Genomic DNA, 26,767 nt, shown 5'->3' on the forward strand with positions numbered 1-26,767 from the left:
TGCATAATTTCAGATAAAAGAGTGTGATGTGGGGGGAAAATGTGACGGGGGTCTTTGAAAGTGAAAACAGCCATCCTGAGAGAGGTGCTGCCGGGACAGGATGAGTGAGAGTGTAGGTGGGGATGTGGGGGCTTCGAAACCACAGCAACAGGCAGGTAAGAGTGACAGGTTCCCACACACCCCTCTCCCCCTCTTCTGCTGGGTTACAGTATGGACCTGACATCCTGTCTGTCTGTCACATTCACACACACACACACAGCTACACAACAGCCTGACACCCATCCCAACAAGAAGGCCGGGACTGCTTTCTCTCTGCTCCACAGGTAAGGAGTGGCGGTTGACGGGGATTTAAAGACCAAACTGGTAGACGGATTATGAGACAATCCCCAAAGCTGGGAGACTGAACATGTAGAATAGAAGTGGATCTTGTCAACACTTCAAGACAAAAGAATGAGCCTCTAGTTTAACTTGTAGGTGGGATTGACTTGAAATGAGGCACATTACTGACATGTCATACATTTTGTGAACAGGATTTAGTATTAATTTAGGGGTTTTAATATGAAACAAATGTCTTCGATTTTTTTTAATTTTTTTTTATTGGAGCAATAATTTCCCTATTTCAGTTATGTTTATCCAAAATGTCTGCGCCCAAACCCCTCTCCTCTAACTTGTGACAGCTCCATAAAGGTTTCTTGGGGTGTCACTCAGTGTTATTGGACGAGGAGTGTCAGCCATTACAGGCTTGGCAGCTGCACTGAGCTGCAACACTGATACTCTGTGGGAGTCATATTATCATAGAGAGTGATGGCGGCTGCGAGGGGACTCAGGGCAGGGCCAAAGGGCAAGACACTAACTCTCTGGCTCTGACATTAGCCAAAACTATAAAGAACGGAGTAATCCTATAGCACAGATTAGTGTAACTGTAAAGTCAAAACTGTAAAACAGGGGCCAAAAATGTCCTGTCAGGAAGATTTAAAAAAAAAAAAAGAAAGAAAGAAAGAAAAACGCTCCATGTGAGATAAAATTCCACAGTCTTCTTGGCTTCTGAACCTGATCCTGATACCTGCGTCATGTTTTAATAACTCTGATATGAAACTCAAACTGAATTAAACGCAATGAGTCACAGTTTGTTCAAACTCATCCGGACCTGTATTCTTCTCATTATGTTATTATTATTTTATTTGGGGGGGGGGGGGGGGGGGGGGGGCTCTTTGCAATGAAACCACACTTTGTAGGAATTCCATGAAATAAAAACGATTTCTTTGTAAAATCAACAAAGAAATACCACAAATATAACCGTGTCATGAAACTGTATATATCACTGGCAATAAGACTTGAGAGTTTCAATGAGGAGTTTAACTTTTAACCTCTGAAAAAAACCAAAAGCTCAGAGGAAATCGGCATTGTTTCCATCTAAAAAATATCTTTGCCTAATTTGTACGATTGTAATTATTTCAGACTGCATATACATTACACTACTAAATGTAAATGTAATTATTAGTGAGGGCATAACCCAAATATACTCTAAAATAAAATTACACATCTGTACTGTTTTAAATGTAGAATGAAAATGATACGTTGAGAAAATGTCATTATCAGTAATGTTAAAAAAAAACAACCCTGCTTTATGCATGAGTGTGTGTGATAATGTGCCTGAAGCCGCTCAGTGTTTTGACAGTGAAGATAAAGGCTTGGTGATGTGAAACCCAACGAAAACCACAACCATGTTGTGTGCAGACGATGTTTCTGCAGCTCACAAGAAGAAGAAAAAAGAGAGAGAGAATCGAGCGGCACCAGCTCGTGGATTGACTAAACCTCTCTGAAAGGCAATTCACATATTAAAGTCAAATCTGTCTGACACTTTGGGTGACAATTACGGTTTTTAAAGCTTACCAGAGTGCGTCAAAAGCAAGAAAATATCCCTGCAGGCTCGGTTCATTCTTAGGATTAATTTGGAGGCATAAAAAATCCATTTAGATTTTTATCTTTGTTAAGACAGCTATTTAAATGTATTTAATCATTGTTTTCAGTGGCGTGGACGGGGAATATGAAGTGTCCAGTAAGTGACAGTGCCGCGGCGGAGAGAGGAAAGGAGCGTGTTGTTTAACGTTTGTCCCAATAGGCGGCGCTGCAGGCTCGCTTTCTGCACAAGCAGCGTTGCACCTCTGCATGCAGCTGCACTATAAACATCTATGGAAATACAAATCTAACAAAAAATAATAATAATGTACTTTTATACTCACGCAGGGTAAAACAATCAAATGAAATTAATCTGAAAGGAGAGGAAGTAAGAAAACAAACGAAACGCATGAACACACGTCGGTCTCATTCATGCGGTTTGGCATTTCACGGAATCCTTCCTGTTGAATTTAAAACGGGCCTAAATGGTGTCGTTAATTTAATTGATATTTAATGAGCTTTTCGTCCACATCCGTTTTGAATTATTTTTTCAATATCGATCTGTTGATGTTAAACCATGTCCGTGAGCCTTTCTGTGTGTGTCATGCAGAAAGAGCGCATTTTAAATTCTTATCTCAGTTGCCAAAATCCCTAATTACTCTGCATCTCTCAATCCACGGCCAGAAACGCAACCGCAACGTCATTAAAGGCCGGTCTAATTAATCTCATGTAACCATGTGTCACTTCACATTATTTCAGATGAAACGCGGCTGAACAATAATCAGAACCCAAGAATAAGTTTGGATTAATGCTCAATTCAACACACACAGAAATATATTTATCTGCCTATATTTTAATGTCAGCTGAGATTTGGGGATAATGTGAGTTTACCTCTGTTACAAAAAGGGAAATTGTTTTGGCAGAAAATTTCAAATCGACGCTATGACAGATTATATTGATGCTTCTTTGCGCACGTTAAAAAAAAAAAAAGAAGAAGAAGCAGATCACTGTCTAATAAATATTTGTCCCCCTACTGTGTGCTTCAGATGGTTTATGCTGTCTCAGAGTGTGTGTGTGTGTGTTTTTTTCCCTTGTCACTAACCTCAAAATTATTTTATTCTCACCACAATGAAATAAAACCATTTTATGTGGTGGATCTTGCATGTGCCCTCCATTGCGCAAATAGGGTCTATGGTTTCACAAAAAAAAAAAACGAAAAGTAAGAAAAGAGAAAAATCTTGTAAGATGCTCAAGTATCCAGAGGCACGTTTTTAAAAGCGTGGAGTCAGGAGGGGAAAAAAACTTTCAGGGTTTCCTCCCGTGCTTCCAAACATGTCTCCAAAAAAGAAGGTATCAGCCTTGGCTATATGGCACATGAGAGGTGTCAGGAGAGGCAGGTTCAGCTGAACACGCTTCTCTACTATGGTCTGCAGCCCTAGTTGCTATCCAAACACAAATAAACAGAGGGGAACATTGGAGTTAATGATAGAGGAGGGGGGTGGAGGCGTGTCGGGGGGCGGGCTGAGCTCAAGAGAAAAAGTGAAGAACCGCACACTTCCAGCCCCAGCTCCGGACGGGACTCCCACGCTGCTGCTGCTGCTGCTGCTGCTGCTGCTGTCTCTCCTCCAAACTTCTCTGTCTCTTTCCACAGCTTTTCACAACTTGTCACATCCCTGCAAAAGTCTGAGACATCAGAGTTGGCTGCATGGCTTCATGAAAGTTTCATGGACTTGGATCTTGGAAAACTTTTAGCGACGCTTTATTGGAGCTCGTCGCCTCTCTAGTAACTGTGGATTACTGACATACCGCAGGACCTCTGGCAGCTATTTATTGGGGTAAGAGTGTGTTTGGCAGGGTAAATGTCACTCTCTGCGGAAAGAGTACCAACCTCACGCAAACTCGCTTATTAGAGCCGCTTCACCTAAAGAGAAAAACTTAGGTCTTACTGTTACAGTCCAGAGGGATCCAGCTGTTTGTGATACAGTGCGCTGTCCGTGAAGCAAATCAAATATAAATGTTTTGGGGGTGATTATTGTTTCATAGTGATAACCATCTCGAGGTCAGAGTTCAGTTGCGCTTTGACACAGCTGATCTGCCCATTGCGCGCCACATTGCCGAAACAAACAGTGGTCTGCGCTTAAAGACTTGTCACGACTTCCACAAACCTAAAGCCTTCTTCCCCCCCAAAAAACGTGAAAACAGAGACAGAGTCAGGGAACAGGACGGGACACTTTGGCTGCTGTCAAAGTATAAATGAAGTCCAAAGGTGAGGGAAGAACAGGCTGAGCGAAGCTGTGCGTTCGGGCAAAGAACAACAAGTGCCTTCACGGTGACTTATGCTGCACCTGTGCGAAATTATATTTAACCCCATCCCTTTGGTGAGAGGTGGGGGGGAAGTCGAAGTAAAGTGAATACAAACATCTGTGCGCACGAAAAGTAACGACCTGAGTGAAACAAGCGGCGGCCAGCAGCCTTCCAGCTACCGTGCGCACGACTTTGCCTTCTGCAGACTCTCCAAGCGAGGACAGTCACACTTTTTTAATCTGGTCAACAACATACAATCACATCTTTTGGATTAGGCTGTCAGAAAAAAAATATATATTAACGTACAAAAGCAAGGAAGTTTGTGGTATTAAATAAGATTTTTTTTTTTTTCATGGTAGACCATATCGAAAGGTCAGCTTGCTGTAGCATTGGCCATTTGCCAGTCCTTCTTTCACCATCTGGAGCCTTGAACTTCTACTTTTTCCTGTGTGGGAAAAAACGCAAGTTGTCATCCCCACAAACACGGAACCAGCCTGGTTCTTAGTCTGTGCGCTCCCATCATTTGTCCTGCGTTACAGAAGCCGGTAAAACGTCTGCTGTTATTTAAAATACAAACTTAATTTCTTCTGAAATGTAGGTTTAATACCCAGAGGCGACTTGCTACCATGTTCTCTTGTTTCACGTGAAAGCTGTCATCTATAAAAACCCACGTGAAATAAAAGAGACTCAAAAGGCAAAACATATTAGTGACTATAAATTTACATTTAGATTTTAAACACAAAGCGTTTTCCAACAGAGATGAAAGCAGCTTTCTTGTGGCTAATAGCCAGTTTGCGTCTTTTGCTCTGACTCATGCTCTTAATATACCAGTTCAGATGTCTGCTGGCGAGATTTCAGACTGTTACAAATCTACTCACATCGCACTTGTTTTCGCGTTGTGAAACAACCGTCAGACGGCCGAGTGTCCTCTCTAATTACCTCGTGTGAGATTTAGAGCTTCATTCACGTGCGATTTCGATTCACAATTCACAGGGATAATCGGTGCCATATGAGCTGCTTTACACCCACTTTAATTCAATTAGGGGCTCGATGGCTGATTTGTTTTGTGGAGATCTCTTTGAAGTGCATCTCTATTGTAAAGGACGGAACTGCTGTTAATGCCTTAAATATGTGGTGTGATTCAGACGAACATTATTAGTGAGGAAATACTCCTTCAGGTTTAAATGCGTATTATTTTTTTCATATTATTTTAAAGTTTAAATTATATAAATTTAAGAGAATACAAATATTCACTAAGATAAATGCAATCGTGGCAAATAAGAAAAAATCTGATTTAATAAATCGCTTGTAATAAATTTATTTAAATGCAAAGAGTCATGTTTTGCTTGCTTTTGTGAACACGTCATTTACGTTCACGTTTAAGCTTGCTACAGTCCTCATTGTTATTGTGCGCTTCATTCTCCTCAGGGCTCCCACCGAGTGTTTCCGCTGAGGTCTGAGCCGTCATGGGGAGCAAAGCCGTGCACGCTCCGATCCCCCTGCACCCGGCCCTGCAGCTCACCAACTACTCCTTCCTGCAGGCCGTCAACACTTTCCCCGCGGACCAGCTGCAGGGACTGTACGGCCTCAGCGCGGTGCAGACCATGCACATGAACCACTGGACTCTTGGCTACCCGCACATGCAAGGACTGAGGTCAACGATCACGGCGGCCGCCCAGGGTCTGGTGGACCCTCGGATCCCCTTCCCGGCGTTGCCCTTCACGGCTGCGGCGCAGCTCTTCCACCCGAAGCAGGCCGCGGCGGCGCACGGCGTCCCGTCGCTGCACAAGGACAGGCCGAGGTTTGACTTCGCCAACCTGGCGCTCGCTGCCACGCAGGAGGACCCACCAAAAGCTGCCAATCTGGCTAAATTGACAGCGGGACTAGGGGGAACCATCTCCGAGCTGAACAAGCTGTCCCCGGACAGGAAACCCACCCGGGGTCGGCTACCTTCCAAAACCAAAAAGGAATTTATTTGCAAGTTCTGCGGCAGGCATTTCACCAAGTCCTACAACCTGCTCATTCACGAGAGGACCCACACGGACGAGCGGCCCTACACCTGTGACATTTGCCACAAGGCGTTCAGAAGACAGGACCACCTCAGAGACCACAGGTAAAACTCTCTCCCTAATGACAGCCACCTTATTACGCGTTGCGTCATGAGGACTTTTCGCAATTTGAAAATTAAAACCCGTGTGTATTTTTTAATGCATGTATATACCCGCTATACTTTTTAAATTCAGCTTTTTTTTTTTTTTTTTTTTTGTATTCTATATTTTACAATACAATCCAGACATGTCTGTTCCCAGTTTTCTCTCCATGAGGGCGCTAAAGCACTTTAAAGAAATAAGTTGTACAGTTGGATATAGTCTTTTTTTTTCCCGCCTTCCTCTCTTTTTTTGATGCAACATCCACAAGCAAAGCCCCACACGAACAGACATTGATTAAGTGTCGTTTCTGTTTTGCAGATACATCCACTCCAAGGAAAAACCATTCAAATGTCAAGAGTGTGGGAAAGGATTCTGTCAGTCTCGAACTCTAGCCGTCCATAAAACCTTACACATGCAGGTAAGCCCCGCATTTTAACTGCCACCGTTACCTCAACTGTGTCAGACATTATGATCGTAAATCTTCAAGAATTCTCTGTCTACTGCATGCATTGGGGATTTTCATAAGCCTCACTGAAAGACTGACCTATAGCCAAATTCAAGCACAAACGAATATGAGTGACAGTAGTAATTAAAAAGTGACACATTCATTTGGATTATTGAAATTTCTGTACAATTAAAGGGAATAATCCTTTGCTTGCTTTAAATCTAAACAGGAGTCTCCCCACAAATGCCCCACATGCGGAAGAACCTTTAATCAAAGAAGTAACCTGAAAACTCACCTTCTCACCCATACAGACATCAAGCCCTACAGCTGTGGCCGCTGCGGAAAGGTGTTTCGGCGCAACTGTGACTTGCGACGGCACAGTTTGACGCACAGCCCACATCAGGACTACTAGCCTGGACAGACAAATAAATAAACAAACAAACAAAATACAAAGGACAAATCTCAGAAAGACAAGCCAGCGAAAACCCCCGTTTTTCTTTATTTCTTTCTTCCTTTTTTTTTTTTTTTGATCTTTGGCTCAAAGACAATCTCCAATCAGGACACGTTCACATGCTCCACATTACGCAGCGGGATTTGTTGCACCTGAACAGCGGAGGAGCCACGTCCAGTTTTCACCTGTAAATATCAAGACCATGTATATAATGTTGTTGTTTTTCTATTGTCCTTTTTCTGACCTTGAAATGAAAACGTTGTCAAAAAACAGTCATAAGTTTAAAGTATGTTAAATTGTATTTTAGAAAATAAATATTTCCATGATACATTTTTTTGCATTCGTCTCGTTTTTATTCTGTGTCCTCCTCCACACCACCAGACACAGTGTTATAGCCCAGAGGCAATATTTAAAGGAAACTATTTACTCTGGCCATGAAGTTAATAGTCAGCGTGTTTACAGCCAGCAGGCACCGAGAGCTCTTGTGGCTGACTTGCTGGGATCTTTATTGTAGATCAGCAGGCATCACTTAACAGGGAGTATGGAATAAAATGAAAGGCACGAGGATTAAAAAAAATAAAAAGACGCTCATGTTTAAATATTTCTGACCACAATATTTCAAAAGAAAAATCCCCATGTTTTCTTTAATGAGCAATTTATGATACAAATGTCACCTTTTCTAAGCTATACAGCCACTTCTCAGTGTCTCTGTAAGTCTGGCAGTTCTTAAGCCCCGTTATTATCTTCCTCGTCTGGAGCATCAGGAGGTTGATTATATATTGTATTAGTCACATTATCAGCCCTGTCACACGTCTTTATCTCCTCTGCATCGCCTCAGAAATCATTCTGACATGTAAAATAGAAGGAGACGTCACAGCCTCCAAAGCTCTTGATCACACAGACGCGCGTTTACTTTAGAACAACGTGCGTAAAAACACGTTTTAGACTGTGAGATCTCACACTTCTTCCAACTCACTATCAGTTATTGTTGGGTGCATTCACAGTGTAAGAGCCGGCCAGCTCTCCACGTATAACATTTACTTTTTCTCTGAATTAAAAGGGAGTGCAATACAAATTAAAGGTTTATCTTGCGGTGTTAAAATAAACAAGATCAAGATCAAGTAGTTTTTCGACGATCACTTTAGGTATAAAACACGGATTAAGACAAATTTCTGTGAATACTTAGGAAAACCATGGTTTGGATATCCTCCAAATAAACTTCGACCGGCTACTCTTCACGCACCACGGCCTGTGGCAAAACGAGGAACTATCTGATCCTTTTTATTGTTATTATTCTGTGAAGATATGATGAGGAAGGACCGTCCCTCGCTCCTCATTTCTTTATCTTTCTGCGTTACATGGCCTTCAGGCCCAGTGTTTCTTGATTTCAGCAGCCCTTTTCCAACCTGACGTCTCTCACCAGGACGCAAGTTTCACCTGACGGCGCAATTAAATAGCTCGAAAATAATAGCATCAATCTCCGATGGCTGAATAATAAGAGTCCGGAACAAGTGTCTTACAGTAACAGCGGAAGATTTAAAACGGAATCCATGGCCGCAGTGAGGCCATTAACCAAGGCCCAGGTTTACTGCTCACCATAGACCCAGAGGTTCGTATTATTATTGAAAAGGAAACAGAGTGCAACTTCTCCTGGGAGCTCATGTTCACGAATAAATGTAAATAGATGCGTGACATTCACATAAAAATCACACACAAATCCATCTAACGGTAACATAAACAAATTAGTCTGTAAAGTAAATATACAATTGATTGACTTGTGTTTGCCTGAAATAATAATAATAATAATAATAATAATAATAATAATAATAATAATAATAATAATAATAATAATAATAATAATATTTGTTTTATTGAAAAAAATCTATGAATGTGTCTTTGATTCTATTTAAATGAGCAAACTTTGTGAGAGTACATATATGCACAGCATATAGTTCTGAAGATGACAAATAACTACGAATAGGTGTTTCAGAGAGTAACTAAATATCAAATAGATACATTATTTTTTGTGTATTTAAACAGTGGAACAATTATCACTGGTATTTCTTTCCGTTTTTCTGAATTACTGTATTTCTGGCGACCTTGGTCTGTGATAAATGATCAAATCTCATTGAGACGGTTAACTCCCCCTGCAACACTCTCAATCGGACAACACAACGCTCTGCCACACTTCATTTCTAATTAGAATATGTACATGTATCTACATAATTTGTAAAAGGGTTGTGATATTGTTTGTCTATTATATTGTGAATGTGCTTGTTTATGTTAATAAATGTGAATGGTATGTGACTATATGTAAGTATAAGTGTTCTGTCTGTGTTTTATTTTCAATTCTAAACACGTCCTATGCTGAAAACACCTGGCAAGAAAATATTTTCTGACACTGAATGTAGTTATGGTCTGCTCGGACAATCTATGGTAAATATGAGCCAGACCAGTATATCATTATAACATAAAAACGATCGAATGTGCCCGGCTTTGGAAATTCTAAAATGCTTTCAATGACACTGCAACACCTGGTTGAAACACCGGCAGCCTCTTTAACCATGAAGCCTTGATCAGGTCTTTCATTTGAGTCTTTTTCCTCGGAGGACGGCATTGTCTGGACTCGTTCACCTAAAGAGAAAATGTGATCACTTTCTTCGTTACATGGGAGTTGCTTTTTTTTTAGGTTTTTTTTTTAGTGCCAACCTGTTGTTGGAGGCCATGCGCACTGTTACGCAGACGCACGGATGGGTGGATTGTCATGCGGGGGGCGGACGTCCTCCATGGCCGGCCAGCGTGAACTGTGTCCTCGGGAAGCTTTATCTGGCTGTCAAGGGAGAAGCTGCACTGACTGTGGGCTGCTGGCCTGACTGATCCGCTGCTCTGCCTTCAGATCTCCAAGACCTCACACAGCATGTCAAGTCGCATTCATATCATATGCACCTTTTTGGACAAAATAAAGTAAATACATAAGAATCTGATTATATTACATTGTGGTGAAAATAAACAATGAAAAAAAATAAATAAATAAAATAGTAGCACCAAAGCTTAAAGTCATTTTGACAGGATGCAGATATCAGCGCATTTTTGTGATTTATATTTCTTGAACCGTAAACGCCTATATATTAAAAATACCCGGAATTTGTTAATTTTTATGGTTTGAGTATTTTTCTTGCAGCAGCAAATACTGCAACCTGCAAAGGCAACAGTGGGGAATGGGAAGATCCGGTGTGTTAAGTTTAACCTTTTTTCCCCCTTAAATTTCTGAAGCTACGAGACCTCTTGGCAAGAAATATCAATATAATATAGAGATCAGTGATCGCAAAATCTACAAAATTATCTTTAAAATGATCATCATTTAGACTGTTTTTCATGGTCTAAATTATTTCTTTTAGCAAACAGGGATTCAACCACCTGCCGTTAAATAAAAACGTACATTTGTGTATGCCGTAACCCTCCAGTTATATATATCAATACTCTAATTCCAATTATTTATAAATTATGTAATTTCATGGTCTGAATAAAATGTTTGAACTCAGTATAGGTCTGCAAATGTACATATATTTGTGTTTATCATTGTTTACACCATCTGTGGTTTTGAGTCACAATATTTGAAGGGACTTGCTGATGATGAAGTTGTGACGAATATGGGAAGAATGAAGAATGATATGGAAAAAATAAAGAAACGAGCTATTGTTTATTTCTTATTTTTCATTATTTGTTTGAAATATGCTTGAAAAATCTGAACGAATTAGACTTTAGTCTGAAATTGTCCATTGAGAAATCCATTATATGTAAGTTGACTACCTCCCCTCCTTTAAGAGTGCGTCCCAGGCTTTATTGATTGTGTTATTGATATCTTAGCTTCTATTTTATTTATTCTAAGATAAGATAAGATAAGTTGAGATAATCCTTTATTTATAAATTTACAGTGTTACAGCAGCAATGCAGGATAACAGAAGAAAACCACACAGTGCAAAAATAAAAATGTGATAAAACTGTAGTTAAAGAAAGTAGCATCAAATAGGAGCATTTACTCTCTGTAGAGCGACACATAGCATTTCAATGTCCGATTAAAAAAAAATCTATTCTATTCTATTCTATTCTATTCTATTCTATTCTATTCTATTCTCTTCTCTTCTATGAAGAGAGGAGGCGTGTCAGGATGGTACGTTTTTTTACGTAAAATAATACTTTCAAGACACCCTGTAAATTCTAATACCGAACTTCTGACAACACACTCCGTTATATTGGAGAAGGAAAAATGTGATGTGTATTAAAAACATCACTTCAAATCATAGAATTTGGTGCTCTACAAAAATAAAAAGATATATATTTAGCCAATAAGATCTCTTTTCACATGTCTTTAAATGAGGAGTTGTGGATTTCCCACGGACGCAAACGCATCACAGGTCATACGGAAGCCGCGTTGGTGTTTACTGATGACGTTGTGCTGTAGCTATTGAGCGATGTGGCTAGCGACGGTGAACGATATGAACACGTTTTATTAAACTCAGAATTCCACGACCGGCTACAGGATACAAGCAGGGGACAAGTAAGAACCAGATTTCCTATTCCACCCATTACAATTCTTTTTAATCCCGCTAAAACGAAGTTAGGGCGACTTTCCCTGACGCGTAGCTTAGCTTCTCTGCTCTGCTGCGTTCAGTTTGCATGGCAGGCTAGCTCTGCTCGCTTTACCTGCTCCACTCAAAGTTTTGTCACTTTTAGCCACGTTGCAGGATGTTATTTCCTGTTTTACGAAACATTTAAATTGAATTCTACGACTCTGGTGTAGCAGTACGTTATTACAACAGGGTTTTCATGCCTTAACATGCCGTATACTATAATTATAGCCATATAGCGAGCGGGCTAATTCAGGTGAATTAATGCCATATTATTATTAAAGCTTTTGGTAAAATGATAAAACTGCTATTTTATTTAATTGTTACATGAAAGTGTGTTTACTTTTACCAGAAGCAGCGCGAACAAAATTCTTATGTGAACCACAAGGTGGTCATCATGACTTCGACGTGTAGTTTGTTTTAAAACACACAATTAAAATGACAATTAGTTACACCTGGTTCCCTACATAAGCATTACAACTGTATTGCATACCCACACCATCAAGACAATAGTGAACTGAAGCTCATCTTTGCTGACATTGTGGGGAAATTTGCATACAACCAAGTCCATCTAGGACCAACCACAAAAAAATACCCACTTAAACATCTATGACCATTTTAGACCAACATCTGTTCGGACTGTAAGTGTTAGATGTGAATATGAATGTGTGTTTTTCTTTTCTTTTGCACAAAAGGAGTATATAGTCCATAATTCCAAGATATAAAACCTGAACGTGCAGGAGAGGAAAGAAGACCAAGGGGCTTATATGAAATCCTCCCTATCAATAAACTATACCGTCATGAAACATCACCATAATAAAATTTAAAACAATAAGGAACAACAAACACAGAAAACTAACAAAACAGTTCATTAAAACAGTCACCGAAACTGCCCAACATATCAACTCAGGATCAGTAGGATACTATCAGGACAGAAAATTCAATAGTTTAGTCTTAAAAATGGGCAGAAGAGTAAAAGTAATTGAAATGATTTGTCTATGGGGTTCCAGGGTTTGGGCCCAGTTGGTGCTTTGTGGGATGGCAAAATGGTAAATTAAAACCATTTGCGTTGCTCGTTTGGTTAGAATAAATATCTGACGATAAGAGGAAAAAGTTGTGGAATGTGTCTGGAAGGTTTTGTTTCTTATCAATTCATACATGAATATTCATGTTTGTTGAGTATTAATAGATGAAGTTGCTAAAAGTTTGAACTTTCTAAACAGAGCTGCAGTTGTTTCTTGAAAGTAAAATTATTTTCAAAAATCTGTATCGTATGAGGAGTATTTGATGAAGTTGGTCTGTCTGTTTATGTTTGTCCTGTGATGGACCTGTCCAAGGTGTGTCCCCTGTTTTTTTCCCCGAGTCAGCGAGGATTCGCTTCAGTGGCCCTGATTTGGATAAAGAGTCTGTAAGACGGATGGATGGAGTAGGTTGGAGCATCCAGAACAGGGGTGGACACTGCTGCAAGCTTTAATGTTCCCTTGGCCCAACACAGTTACATTTAATCATGAAGATCTACACTTAAAGTTTGAAAACAAACCAATCATTACAATCAGATCTGTTAAAGTGTGCAGGACTGTGTCCAACCCTGATTAAGAAGAAAACTCAAGTATCTGGTACAAGAACATGCAGAGACCGTTGTCCAGATTTCAGCCCACACCTTCCTGCGGTACTTACCACTGAACCAACATGCTGCCTCACAAGCTTTATAATCTGCGTGTGTATTTTTATATATTGAATCAAGATCAGTCGTTGAAAACATTCTTTCTGAAACATTTTGAACACACCTGGTCACGTGAAGCCATCTTCCCACATGCTTTACTCTGCAGACATTATTGTGTAGTGTTCATCATCATCGTTGTCATCATCATCATCATCATCATCATCATCATCATCATCATCATCATCATCATCATCATCATCATCATCACCATATTGGTGAATGTTTGTTTTCTGTTCAGGACTGCGACAAGATGTTGGAGTCTTACGTCACGCCGCTCCTGATGAGCTATGTGAACAAGTACATAAAGAATCTGAAGCCATCTGACCTGCAGCTGTCCCTGTGGGGAGGAGATGTGGTGCTCAGCAAGCTGGACCTGAAGCTGGATGTGCTGGAACAGGTATGTGTGTTGAATGTAAATTCTGGATGTTTTACTTTATAGGTCCAAGTCAACAAACATGACAGGATGACAACTTTGTTTTGTATTTTATGTGGTTATTCTATTCAGAGATGACCGGGCAGGACTGATATATTTGATTCTGAGTTGGTGTTTAGTTTTCTAGAGAACATTGTGTTTTCATTCATGGTTAAATCCTCAATGATCCGTAATGAAATGTTAATATTTTCTGCTGATTTATGATGATTTTGATAATAGACAAGTAGTTCATGATTCAAAATAAATGTAGAAAATGTTGTAGACCTGTATTAAAATGAAATGTTTATCCACCAGATAGAAAGTATAAAATTATAAAGTTATGAAAGACGCTGTGTGAAAATCTGATTAAGGGTGTTGAAAAAGCACCCGAGGTTTGTTGCATGCATCACTTAAGGCAGTGGTGTGAAACACATTTTAGTTCAGGGGCCACATAGTTTTATCTTGAGTGGACCGGACCGGTAAAACAGTGCTATAATAACCTTTAGATTTAAGTTTTGAAGTTTTTCTTTGTTGTACACATAATGAAAATGTCTATATTTTCACATAGAAATATTAACAGGTTAGTAAAAACCTGGCAACGTGTGAACGGCGCCTCAGAAACTTTAAGACAAAGTCTCTTGTAGATTGGTGATCCTATGTCACGTCTCTCAGGCCACGTTTACACGTACCCGGGTATTTGAAAAAACTGTGATATTTCTCCGCGCATTCACACATAAACGCAGCTCCGACTCACCACAAACGATGATTCTTAAAAACTCCGGCCACAGTGGAGATCTGGATAAAAACCGTGTTTCCGGTTGCATCTCAAGGGGGGTTAGGCGGATATTTACGTCACGTCATGTTTTGTTTTTTTTCCAGGATTCTGATTGGCTATCATGGCTTCATGCTTCTTGTTACATTGCTTCCTACAGGTTTGGCTGCTCATAGCGGCTCTGAACCAGGTGTATATGCAGTCCATGTAAATGAAGATTTTTTTTTTTTTTTAAACGTAGAGAGGGAAATATCCGTTTTTTAAAAAAAAAAAAAACCTGGGTACGTGTAAACGTGGCCATATTCTACTCGGTCTTGTTACTGGCCTGTTGCCAATTAACCAAATTAGTTGTGAAATGCTCTTCGAGACGTTTTTGGTTTCGGCCAATTAGTTTTAGAGCTTTTTGATGCCTCAGTTCCAACTTTCTTAAGATGTTTCAATACAGCGACCCACCTCTTAAAATGTGGTAGAGTGGTAGTGGCTGTATGATTAACATTTGAGCGGCTTCACATTTAGCAGAGTACCTCATTTCAGTGTGTTTTGTTGGTATTTACACACTACACTTTTTAAGGACCAGCACTGTTCCATTATATGCAATATATGTTTATTGATTTGTTTTGTGCAATAATAACATAATCTCTGGTATATTTCAAATAAATACCAGCATTATCATGCAAGAATGTAAAAAGTAGTCACCGCTACTATCTTGTTTATATGTTATTGTTAGTGTTTGTCATAGTTACTACTATTGTTCATATTCTTTTGCTGCTCTTTTATTACTGTCCACTTGCTCCTGCAACTATGCAAAGTTCCTCATTGTAGGATAAATAAAGGATTATCTTATCTTATTGAATGAAAGTATGTAAATTAGTGTTTCTTTTAGAAATGCAAAAGCATCCGTACATATATTTTCATTGACAAAACCAAATAAATGCTTTAGATTGGATTGACTCTTTCAAGGGTGAATCTGTTTTCCCCCTGGAGTATTTAACAAATCTTATATTTATGTCTGAGCTAAACTGTGTTACTTGTTACTTTGACTTGAAATCTGGAAAATACAAAAAACAAAACCTGCAACTGGGCTCTTTTCAGTATCTCTTCTGTCATTGTGGAGAAGTTTGATAGATTTCCTGTGATATTTTTCTCCGCAGTGTTATTTTGACACGGTGTTCTTCTTTACACTTGTAAAGTCTGGATCAGATCAGTCCTCCATGAGTTAAAAGGGGTCTCTCTTTCTTTTGAGTGGGCTCTGACTGCTTCTGAAGAGTAGACAAAAACACTACCTAACCCAACCGATTGTGATGAAAGTTCTTATTGAAAGCAGCTTGAAGCGAGCTGACAGTGGGAATATTGTGCGAGGTTTGAGATTTGTGTGTAATGCTATGTCAAAACTTTGGAAATTGTCCTGCGATTGCCTTTGTTTTCCTTCTAAGTTGGACCATGCTTGGATTGAAAATGTGCACTCGGAGATTATCTTCTCAATAAAAGGAGTAATTTTTAGTGAAACATGGTGTGGGCTATCGAGCCGACACACTGTAAATCCACAACAGCTTTTTCTCAGAAATATGATTGGTTATTAATTTTTGGCGTGGGCCTGCAGTCGAGGCATGTGTGTAGGCAGTCTAGTTCCCTGGGACTTGTTCTCACACAGAGTGGTTCAAGATGCAGGACTGTGATTCAGCTGCCTCTGAGAAAATCAGATTTATTTTGATAAAAGTGTAACCACTATGTAATCTGTAGCTGTTGTTTTTACTATCCTCTCGTCTTCAAATATTAGTTTTAAAGTGCTGTTTGAAAATGGATGGATGGGGATTACAGATGTTTTTGAAACCTCCGTAGTCATATTGACACATGTCTATATTTTTTGGCTTCTTCGCCCGTATTCAGGCCGTCTGGTGCAGACAGAGAGTGGATGTGGGGAATGAAAGCAGGAAAATGACATTTGGTGGAATCTCGCTCTACTGAGAATTGGAACTGGGGACTGTGCTGGAGGCTTTCTGATATGTCATTTTATATGTTATGTGGTATATAAATTCCAGTTGTAAGCTGTTTGCTTTGTCTATATCTTTTCATGTAACTACAGGAGTTGAAACTGCCCTTCACATTCATGAGCGGTCACATCCATGAACTTCGTATCCACGTACCCTGGACCAAGCTGGGGTCCGAGCCCGTAGTCATTACCATCAACACCATGGAGTGCATCCTCAAGCTCCGGGATGGAGCCCAGGTTAGTGATTTACTGCTATGAGAAACATGTTATTCCTGATTTGATGACTTGGCCAGAGCAGCGCTGATCACATCTTGACTTTCTTTTCCCCCCTCTTCTCTCTTTCGTAATGCTCTTTGTGTTAAATAAACAAATACTGATCCTGCGGAATTTTGGATCCCAGTAAGATTTACTCTGTGATACATAGGCCCTGTTTTCACGACAAAGTTTAAAGTTAAAATATCGTTTTCGTTTAGAAAAGTTAACGTTTAGAAAAGTTAACGTTTTGAAAACGATGTCAGTTTATGCGGAAACAGTGGAAATGTTTAAAACTATGTAGTTAGCATGATGGGCCACTAGTGGGTGCTCTTGGTTGTTTATATAATGAAATCACACACAAGAGAAGAGAAGAGAACAAAGTGCTACACGTTAACAATGGTGAGCACACGGACATTGGTATCGAGAGAGGATGAAGTTGGATTGCTATTGTAAATGACTCAACAATAAAACTACCAAGTCCCAGGGGAATATGGACTGGGAGTCATGACACTCTGGAGGCAAACATTGTTGTTATTGTACTTCTGTTCGCACATGTGCAGACGAACTAGTTACTACAGCCGTGGTGCGCTGGCACATTAGCAGCGTTTTTGTCTACACAGAGCGGGATCCTGAGCATAAAATTGCGTTTTCGGCTGTTTACATGACAGTGGAGTCTTAAGTCTTAAGTTTCACCTTGGAAGCCATTTTCAAAAAGTTGTGTTTCTCGTGGCTCTCAGCACCGTTATCGTATAAATGGACTCCCAAAACGCAACAAAAGTTTTGCGTTTTCACTTAAAAACATTGTCGAGTAAAGAGGCCCGAAATCTGCACCGATGCATTTTCAGTGCTCACTCTGGAGGCCGCCATTGTTGTTATTGTCCATCTACTCATGCATGTGCAGGGGAACTATTTACTACGGTTGTTGCACTGATGTGCAATAAGCAGCGTTTCAGAAGATTTGCGTTTTCATCCTGTTTCCATGGAGACGGAGTCTGAGCTTTTTGAATAAGTTCCACCCTAGGAGCAGCTTTGAAAAAGTTGTGTTTTCCACGTGAACATGTGGCCTTAGTGGCTGTAACAAAATATATATTTTATATATAGCCATCGTGTGATATCACATGATGTACGTGACATTTGCAAATGACCCAGCTGACCCATATTATTCTAATTCTGCTGCTCTCGCGCTGTGAGGCACTACACAGGCAGGAATCAATATGTTTAATCAACAGAGTATTTCATGTTTTGTTACTTGTCTATGTCTAATTACTCTCACGAAGAATGCATCAGTGAAAAATAACAATGCGAACAAAGAAACTGGAGGCTGCCTTGTTGAGGTAAAATGATGAATTCATGCCTGTTCAAAAGATGACTTGGATCAATCGCACTCTGGCACAAGTGCAGTAACACATCTCGGATGAATGTGTGTTGTCATGCAAACTCCCAGAACTGCTTCAGAAGTGTGTAAGTGAGAAGCATCAGCCTTTGCCTTCTAAAATGAGTTTGATATAAAGCAGGCATCAGCTATTGTTTTGTCCCACATCATCATATCATTTGTTGAAAAAAAAAATCCAACTTGTATCTCTTTCGCCAAGTACTCCCACTCTTCACTTTAGCTCTTTAGAAGGAGGGACAGCGAAATTGACCGCTGACCAGAATTCTCTAGGGTTTTAGTTTTCATTTAGTTTTCCAGCTGTGAACATTTATTCTTCTCTAAGAATTATTAAGAATCACAAAAGCAAAAACAAATTGTTCAACATGTATGTGGAATATGTTTTCTATAATATGAAATGTCTGTAAAAAAAACAAAAAAAAAAGAACCTCAACCTGTTTTGCTTCAACATTGATCCGAGTCTGAGAACAGTCCTTCCATGTAAAATATTTATATTATTGTGTTTAATTTAGTTACAAATATTTTCATTTTCCAAGTGTGTTTCGTAAAAAGTATTTTTTCTTTTTTTAGGGGTGGGGGGGCGGGGGGACTCGATTTATTCTTGCAGAAAAAGCCTGGTCCCATTTTGCTCCCCCGTTCAGTTTGCAAAAGTGTAACTCGGTGCTGGCTCTTTATGGGAAGGTTGAAGTTTCAAGGCCAGATGTCCCAGAAGAAACACATTTCAAGGGAAGTCAATTACAGCTAATTATATAGACTGCGGCTAAAAGATTTGTAACACATGAGCCTGAGCTGCCCAGAACTAATGGTAAATATCATACTATGCAGGTGGCTACTGCTCAAGTGATCAGGTTTCGAGCTCGGTGGAAATTTAAACTTGTTTTTTATGCTTCATACACAGCTTAAGGTCATGTACTCGTACCGGTACTGGTGTAATGCTTGTAGTCTCAAAACAACTATTTGTTACAGATGTTTTTCTAAAAGGCTTTTCGGTGAAGAAAAGATTTTGGGGGAATTGCAAATGACATTTGGACAAATTATTCAGTGGTATGTACACCCAGGAGACATAATTTGGAGAAAAGCCAGACTTACAGCAGAAATCCTTCTAGCATGTGGAATTTAAATGAGCCACTACACTTCTCTCCTTTGCTGGTAGGAGGGCAGGAGGCTGACTACTGTGTTCTGAAGCCAAGAAAATGAAGCCAGTTTCCTTTATATGCTTCAGGGTTGTGTAATTTGGTTACCCGCCTCTCATTATTATTATTGTTACCTTTTGATCCCTGTAACACATCTCTTCTTAAAAAAAAAAAAAAAAAAGGAACAGCAATACTGGCTGTGTGATCTCCAAGGTGGCAGATTACTCTTTTGCTTATTTCAGAAGGAAAATTTGTCAAATTAATCTCAGAAAAAAAACTTGACACTTTTGTAAAGGTTGGATGCCAAGTTCATAAAGATTAAAGGTCTGGCACAGTTATAATCCAATTCTAGCAGGAAGTCATAGGCGCATGCCACCTTTAGGCCTCCAGATTTTTCTAAGAGGCTTCTTGTAATTTGGACAATAGGACACTGGGTTTTTAAAAGATTTCAATTTGACATGCGTCCGAAAAAATCATCCAATTGTAGTTTAGTACATTACCGGCGTTTTTGTGGTGGAGCTCCTGCCGCCAATGTGTGGAAATGATAAATGATATCATTAATGTGGTTTGTTTTCATAATTACCGTTAAAGCCCGAGCGCCGGCCTGTAAAAACATCCGCACATCTTTTGAAGTTCATTAAGGTCTGTGTAATTTGACCGGAATTATTTGGACCTTTTTAATGTTGGCGTTTCCTCCGGAGAGGAACTGGGTAATATTAGGGATATTCAGATTGCTCAATAGAGCCCATCTGCGAAGCACCGAGAGCAGCTCACAATTAGAGTTTCCAAGCAAAAAAGTGGAAATTTGGGCGTTTAGCAGCAGTTGGAGATTACAGCTCCTGCTGACAGTGTAATTGCTTTAAATAAGCTATAATGAGGACTTGTAGTGAAGAAAGTATGCTAATTGAAAAAAATGTTGTCGACTTTTTGACTTGAATTCTGGAAACCGAACAACTATTAACCAATAAAAATGTTGGACAGACACCTTCAAAATGTATATATTTTTATATACATCCTCTCATTTATTTTAGTTTATTGACACAGAAATAAATAAATAAATAAAACTTTCCATTTAATCTGAGCTCAGTGTAAATGCGGACTTCTCCATGTGAGCTGAGACTATTTAGCCTTTGCCAATAGAGCTCAGTGTGTGTATCAACAGATTGGTCACGGGGATGTAAGGGTTTTGTTGTAGTGCACTTCTTCCTTGTGCACAGACAATCAGTGTCTCTCCGCATGAATTAAACAACTTTATATGAAAGAAATAACTGAGATTGCCAAGAGCTGCTTTGGGTAAAGCAATAAATAATCTGAGAAACCCTCTCGCACGTAGCACAGAAAGAACTGGAGCAAGTAATGAAACTGAAAAGCGTCAAGTGTTTTCTTTGCCTCACTATAATTTCACTGAAATAAGGAGCAAGTAATTTATATTAATTGGTGTCAGTTTATATAGTTTGGGTCAGATGATGTGGATTGGAGTGACACAGAGGTTTTGGTCCAAGCTGTTAATGCAGGAAAAAGAGATAGTGAAGACCTTTAGGTTCAGGAGGTTAAACGTCAGGTATTGCGCTGCATATTTAGGCGCTCTGCTCAGATATTTGTAACTCGTGACAGATTTGGGTGATACACTAACACTTCTTGATGAAAGACCTAACAGCAAACATGGATGTAATGTTTCACTTTCCATCTTCTTGACAATTTGGTGAACTGCACCAGATGTTGTAGATGAGGTGCAATCTCGGGCTGGACAGCCGTTACAGTGGATCGTCACACTTTCAGATACTTTTTTTTTTTTTTTTTTTTACGAGACAAAGATAAGAGCTGGGGCTTAGCGAGGAGAGCCGTTCTGTTTTGGCTCAGCCCGCTGCTTGATCTGGGAGTTTTATGGCTGCTGAGTGCATTTGCCACTGATGTGGAGGTTCTGATTGATGCGTTGCCTCGAGATGATTTGGGGAGGTGCCTCTGAGATTTGCTGGTTTGGCATATGGTTTAACTAGGCCGTTTCTTCTGTTAGATTCTTTCCAAACTATTTTTAGGGCTTTACACCGCTTAACCTCAATGCTCCTAAATAATGGGTAATACATGTGAATTAGGAAATCCCGTCTTGAACACTTTCGAAAGCCCCCCTGGTTGTTATCCTATTGCTATCTCGACCACCTACACGACAGAGCCGTGCTACTTTGGCGTTTGGGAGCTGAACTGGAAACTGCAGATGTGATACTTGATTTGTGAGTAACAAAACAAGTTTTAAAACAGTACGACCTGTTGTGGAGTTTATTTTGGATCGTGCAGCTATAACTTGTGGTTTTGCCACCCAGAGGTTGACTCCACAACCCACCAGATAGGAACTCTCCAGTGTGTAGGCTGTTAAAGCCACTATGTGTAGCCTGCGGTCATGGTCACTTATAATTATCTTCACTTCATGGTTTAAAACTGAAAAATGTAATTGTTATTGACAGATCGCAAACGTGCTATACACCAATGAAACAAAACATTCTGATTTCTAACAGATGACTTGCTGATCATCATCATCATCATCTTTTAACAAGGTTTTTTGAGATCTGCAATATAATATGGTGTAATCGTCGACTCAAGGCTCCTTAAAGCATTATCATAATGACATCCATTAAATTATGTTTTGTCTTTAAATGCTCTGTTTGTTTTTAAAAAAAATTCAAGTTGGTTTATCTATGTAGATATCTATAAATAATATGGGAAAACATGCAGGTGTAAAAGCTTTTGGCTGGAAGATTAGGGATAGTAATGGGCGGTGGGGGAGTAGTAATTCCTGGTGTGTTTGGGGGAAGTCTGGGAATCAGTCCATAATGTGGCTGCTTCTCATTCTATGAATTACTAAGGTGCTATTTACATGAAAATGTTTTAAATGAAAGAACATTGTTTTTGTGTTTGCTTTTCAGAACAGTTTCACATGTACACAACAGCATTTTGAAAACGATGTCCATTTACACAGAAATGGAAGAAATGCTGAAAACAATGTAGTCTTCATGTTGGGCTACGAGTTGGCTCTGTTTGTTTTTGATATGAAACCACACACACATCTGCGCAGAGAACAATATGCTATAAACATTAACAATGGGAGTACGCAGACATTCGTGTGGACCAGGGGTCTGCAACCTGTGTCTCTGGAGCCACATGGGGCTCTTTGGCCCTTCTTAGGTGTCTCCCTGAACCTTTCACAAAAATATGCCTAAATAAACAGTTAATCTTGTTTTAATTTTATTTATGCACATAGTCATTTTCAAAATTAGATTAACCCTTGGTTAAATAAAGAGCCAAAATGGTTAAAACAACTAAAATGTCAAAATTGTCTTTAAAAAATTTGGAAAACGAAGATTGAAACGGCTAAAATCAGGTACAAAAACAGCTTGAAAGTGAAATTTCATCAATGCAACATAAGACAATTTATGTTCATTTATCAAAACATCATGAAACCTTAAGAGCTGTGTTAGCCTTATTTTAAAGGTTAAGTTTGTTTTGCGGCTCCAGTTGAATTTGATTTGGTGGAAAGTGACAAAAATGGCCCTTGGTCATATTGAGCTTTTTCACCCACGTGACTAAGTGATATCATAAATCGTTGTGCCGCCATTTTGGACGTCCGCGGTAGCGGTAATCACAAGTAAACATTATCATAACTGTCATAACAGCAGTTAGCAGGAGTGCTAAATGAATTTTTTAATTGTGTAAGTATTTGAGCAAGCCACACAGGACAGAGAAAATAAGAAGAGATATGTGGATAAACTGACACAGTTGGGGATAGATGACCCATATCTGTTCCCTCCTGGTGTGTTTACTGATGTTGTGAAGCGTGATCTGGCTACTGTCGCCCAGTTTGAGTATCACGATCTCTACAACTATGCTGTTTCATTCAGTGGTTTGTGACGGTATGCGCTGCATTATCAGAGTATGTGTGTGTGCATGGCCCCTTTTAACAGATGCTGGGTGCGCAGGTTGCTTTACTGGTGTGTGTGAGTGTCAGAGGAACGGTGAGAGAAGCGGGTGATCGGAGCAGGTCTCGCTTCGGTACAAATAGCTGTACATGTATAGAGCTAATGGCAAATAAATGCTACAAGTTCTGAGCTCGAAACCATGTCCTGTGTCCTGCTTCCCGACTGCTGTGGATTGCTCCTACAGGTGACTCTCATCTATAAAACTACCAAGTCCCAGGAGAGTATGGACTGGGAGTCATGACAAGGACGCAAACATTGTTGTTATTGTCCATAGAGTCGCGCATCTGCAGAAGAAGTATTTACTACAGCTGTAGCGCGCATGTGCAGTTGCAGCATTTCCGCTTTCGTCACAGAGATGGAGCCCAAGCGTTTCTAGAGAGTTGCGTTTTCCAAAAGATTTTTAGGAGCTGCTTTCAGTGGCTCCAAGCACTGCATGCAAACCGACCTCTAAAATGCAACAAACAAATGCGTTTTCACTTGAAAATGTAAATTGGGCCTAATTCTCTAAATGAACAAATGAATGGACCCTCTCTGCCAGTATACATATTCCCCCGGGTCCTCACACAGTGATATGTATTTGTGCTGACTCAGCTCATTCTCTCCAAGTAGGAAGACAAAGGAAAAGTTACACAAGTAAAAGAAACAGCCTGTGGATGTTTGCAATCAGATAGCACAAACTGGATAATCTCGGTCCCATTGCTTTCCGGAAATCTTGCCTTTGATTCTCAGGCTCGCAGGAGCAAATGGCTTTCAGAGATTGCCCCATAAATCCATCAGAGCATCAGTTCGGGAGTGGATGGGGCGGGTGCTGGTTATCAGGACTGAGGACAAAGGGGACAGACAAAGCTTTAGAAAAACTCTTCTTTGATTCCAACCCCCTTTTGCAGTAACCAAACACATCCCTGACTGTAAATAATAAAGAAGATGGAGTAATGCTGGCACACTGCAGACTCCTCAGGCAGGTTGGACGCCACAGCATGTTTTATAATGAGAGACAAAGAGAACTGTACAGACACAGATGACTAGTTGAGTGTATGCGATTGGTGGTGGATAAAAGAGTCTTTGTGTGTAGGTCTCATTATATGTCTTTGTTTGTGGGAATCCTTGTCCTGAATTTCTTCTCAAAGCTTCTATTTGTTGTGTGTTTTATGTCTCATCTGCCAATGAGCACTTTGTTGATTCCCTTGTACAGTGCACTAAATATCAGTACAAAACCATGATTGACATAATTATTGCTTTGAGTAAAACTTGCAATATCTGAGTTTTTTACAAATGAGTCTAGATCGTAGACTTTGAGGAGATATGAAGATGCCCCCGTGTTTCTGTTGGTGTTTGTTGGCAGCCTCAGGTAAACTCACTGAGTTGATAAGTTAATGATGCTTGGTATGTCTGCGTGTAACGTTCAACAAAGTTCTCGGTAATCGCATGACGTTTGCGAGGTATCCAACCGAACATATTCCCAGACTCCAATCTTTTCTGCAGTTGACTGTGCCATGTTTATTTATCCTCCCACTCAGAGCAGGGGGAGCCGTTGCACCGATCTCTGTTTGAGATTTTCAATTGATTCAAAGCATCTGCAGAAATCAACGTGTGTCATTCCAACACAAGACCTTGCACCCAGCCACCGCTGCCTGTAAGTCAGCCAAAGCTGTACAGCCCGTAGCGTTAGTCTGCTTTCTCTTTGAGGTGAAGGCTTGGGATCTTTTGGTGGGATGAGGTTACTGCTGCTCCTCAGACAGTCCTCAGACACAGGAAAGCAGCTGGGGGAAAAATTAATCCCAGTGGCTTCCTGCATCCAGTGAGTCAACTGGTGATCAATACGCTGTGGGCAGGATGCTGCTGCTCCACAGTTTAATCCCTGCTCTCAGGCCATCCGGACTAAAGCAGTCCCTCAGTGGAGGTGATATTGTCGTTTGGGGGAAACGATTACCTTGCAATTAAGGCTAATGTGTGCTCTATTAGTACTTTTTTTCTGACAGAAATGTGGGGTAGATATTGTTTTAGTAGCCCTAAATCATCATCTGATGACCAATTAACATTTAATTTAGTATCAATGGGTTTCCTTTGTGTATTTTGCACAACAAAGTTTGAACTGTTTCCATTTCAGCCGTTCTGATTCAATTTTACCGCTCCTTATGTAATCTCACCACTGTGCTATAGATGCTTTTAGTTTTTTTTAAATGCTCAACAAAAAGAAGCAACATGGTAATTGGGAGCCTCTGTGTGTATGATTCCATGTTACACAAACCGTGGGTGGTCTGTTTTCTATATCTTGGGGTGAGTGTGTGCTTCATTTAGCAGACCCTCACCTCTGTGACCCATGAATAATTCAACTCTTATTATACCAATGATGATGCACATAGTGTCAGTAGAATTTCCTAGTAAAAAACCTCAGTGAGACAGAAGACGCAGGAATCAGACTGACTACGATTTGAAAACGTTTAGGACAATGTTATTACGTTATTTTTGCAAGAATAGACAATGTCACAGTACAACCTTGGCATGATTGTCCAGGAGTTTGTCTAACTCTGAAGTCAGACGGTGCCTTCTTAAAGGCTGAATTGTTTTGAGACTGCATTGAAGGTCACAGAGCACAGAGGTTCCAAAAGTGCTGACACAGGTCATCCTTGAACACAGACTGCAAAATTACACGTCATTCAATATGAGAAGCTACAAGATTTCTCTAACACATAGAAGAGCCAAAGATTCAACCAGTGAAATCCCACGTACGGAGTCAGGAGAAGAGCATTTGTCAGAATGTTTCTGACGTTGCTTTTTCTCTAAATAGCACCCATCTCGTAAGTCTTTTCCTCAAAGCCAAAGACATGCAGATGGTGGTCAGTCCGAGGATGTCTCACTCACATTGCTTTGTGTGTGGCTTTGTAAGTTACATTCTGCCTTCCCCAGTGTCCCAGCAGCAGTGTTTGCTTTCATCTTTTCAAAAGTCTGGGCCCCTTTAATGTGTGGGTAAGAGAAGAAGAATGTAACATGACTAAGTGCACGATGTGCCATCCTATGCGGTGGAAGAAAAAATAAAAGGCAACTATGCAGAAAAATAACATGTCCAATTTCAAACATAATAAACATCCACAATTCAAAATGGAAATATTTATATCATCCTCATCGAAATCAGGGTGTATGTATCGAAACCGCATTTATATCTGCGAAAGCTGAGGCAAAAGTCAAACCCCGACTAATGTCCTCTTGTTTCATGAAACCAGGAAAGCATCTGGGATCTATGGAGAAA

At 40.0% G+C, this 26,767-nt stretch overlaps 2 protein-coding genes across 4 annotated transcripts in view; both read left to right on the top strand.

Moving 5' to 3' along the window:
- The first annotated feature begins 237 nt into the window (after positions 1–237).
- osr2 (odd-skipped related transciption factor 2) lies at positions 238–7,582 on the top strand. 3 transcript variants are annotated; one of them, XM_080471686.1, is made up of 5 exons: positions 238–323; positions 3,551–3,734; positions 5,632–6,316; positions 6,672–6,771; positions 7,110–7,581. In XM_080471686.1, the coding sequence occupies exons 3-5, from the start codon at positions 5,670–5,672 to the stop codon at positions 7,182–7,184; spliced, it is 822 nt and encodes a 273-aa protein (XP_080327812.1). In that variant the 5' UTR covers positions 238–323; positions 3,551–3,734; positions 5,632–5,669; the 3' UTR covers positions 7,185–7,581. The 3 variants fall into 3 exon arrangements, with proteins under 3 accessions (XP_080327812.1, XP_080327810.1, XP_080327811.1); XM_080471684.1 differs by lacking the exon at positions 238–323 and having other exon boundaries at positions 3,423–3,734; positions 7,028–7,576; XM_080471685.1 differs by lacking the exon at positions 238–323 and having other exon boundaries at positions 3,465–3,734; positions 7,110–7,582.
- A 4,089-nt stretch (positions 7,583–11,671) lies between these two features.
- Positions 11,672–26,767, top strand: part of vps13b (vacuolar protein sorting 13 homolog B) — a 372,358-nt gene continuing 357,262 nt past the window's right edge. The window contains 3 exon segments of the mRNA XM_080472571.1: positions 11,672–11,807; positions 13,839–13,997; positions 16,868–17,011. Of these exon segments, the coding sequence (XP_080328697.1) occupies positions 13,851–13,997; positions 16,868–17,011 (291 nt within the window). The 5' untranslated portion in view covers positions 11,672–11,807; positions 13,839–13,850.

This window comes from Lipophrys pholis, assembly GCF_963383615.2.
Source record: "Lipophrys pholis genome assembly, chromosome: 9".
NCBI classification, from domain to species: Eukaryota; Metazoa; Chordata; class Actinopteri; order Blenniiformes; family Blenniidae; genus Lipophrys; species Lipophrys pholis.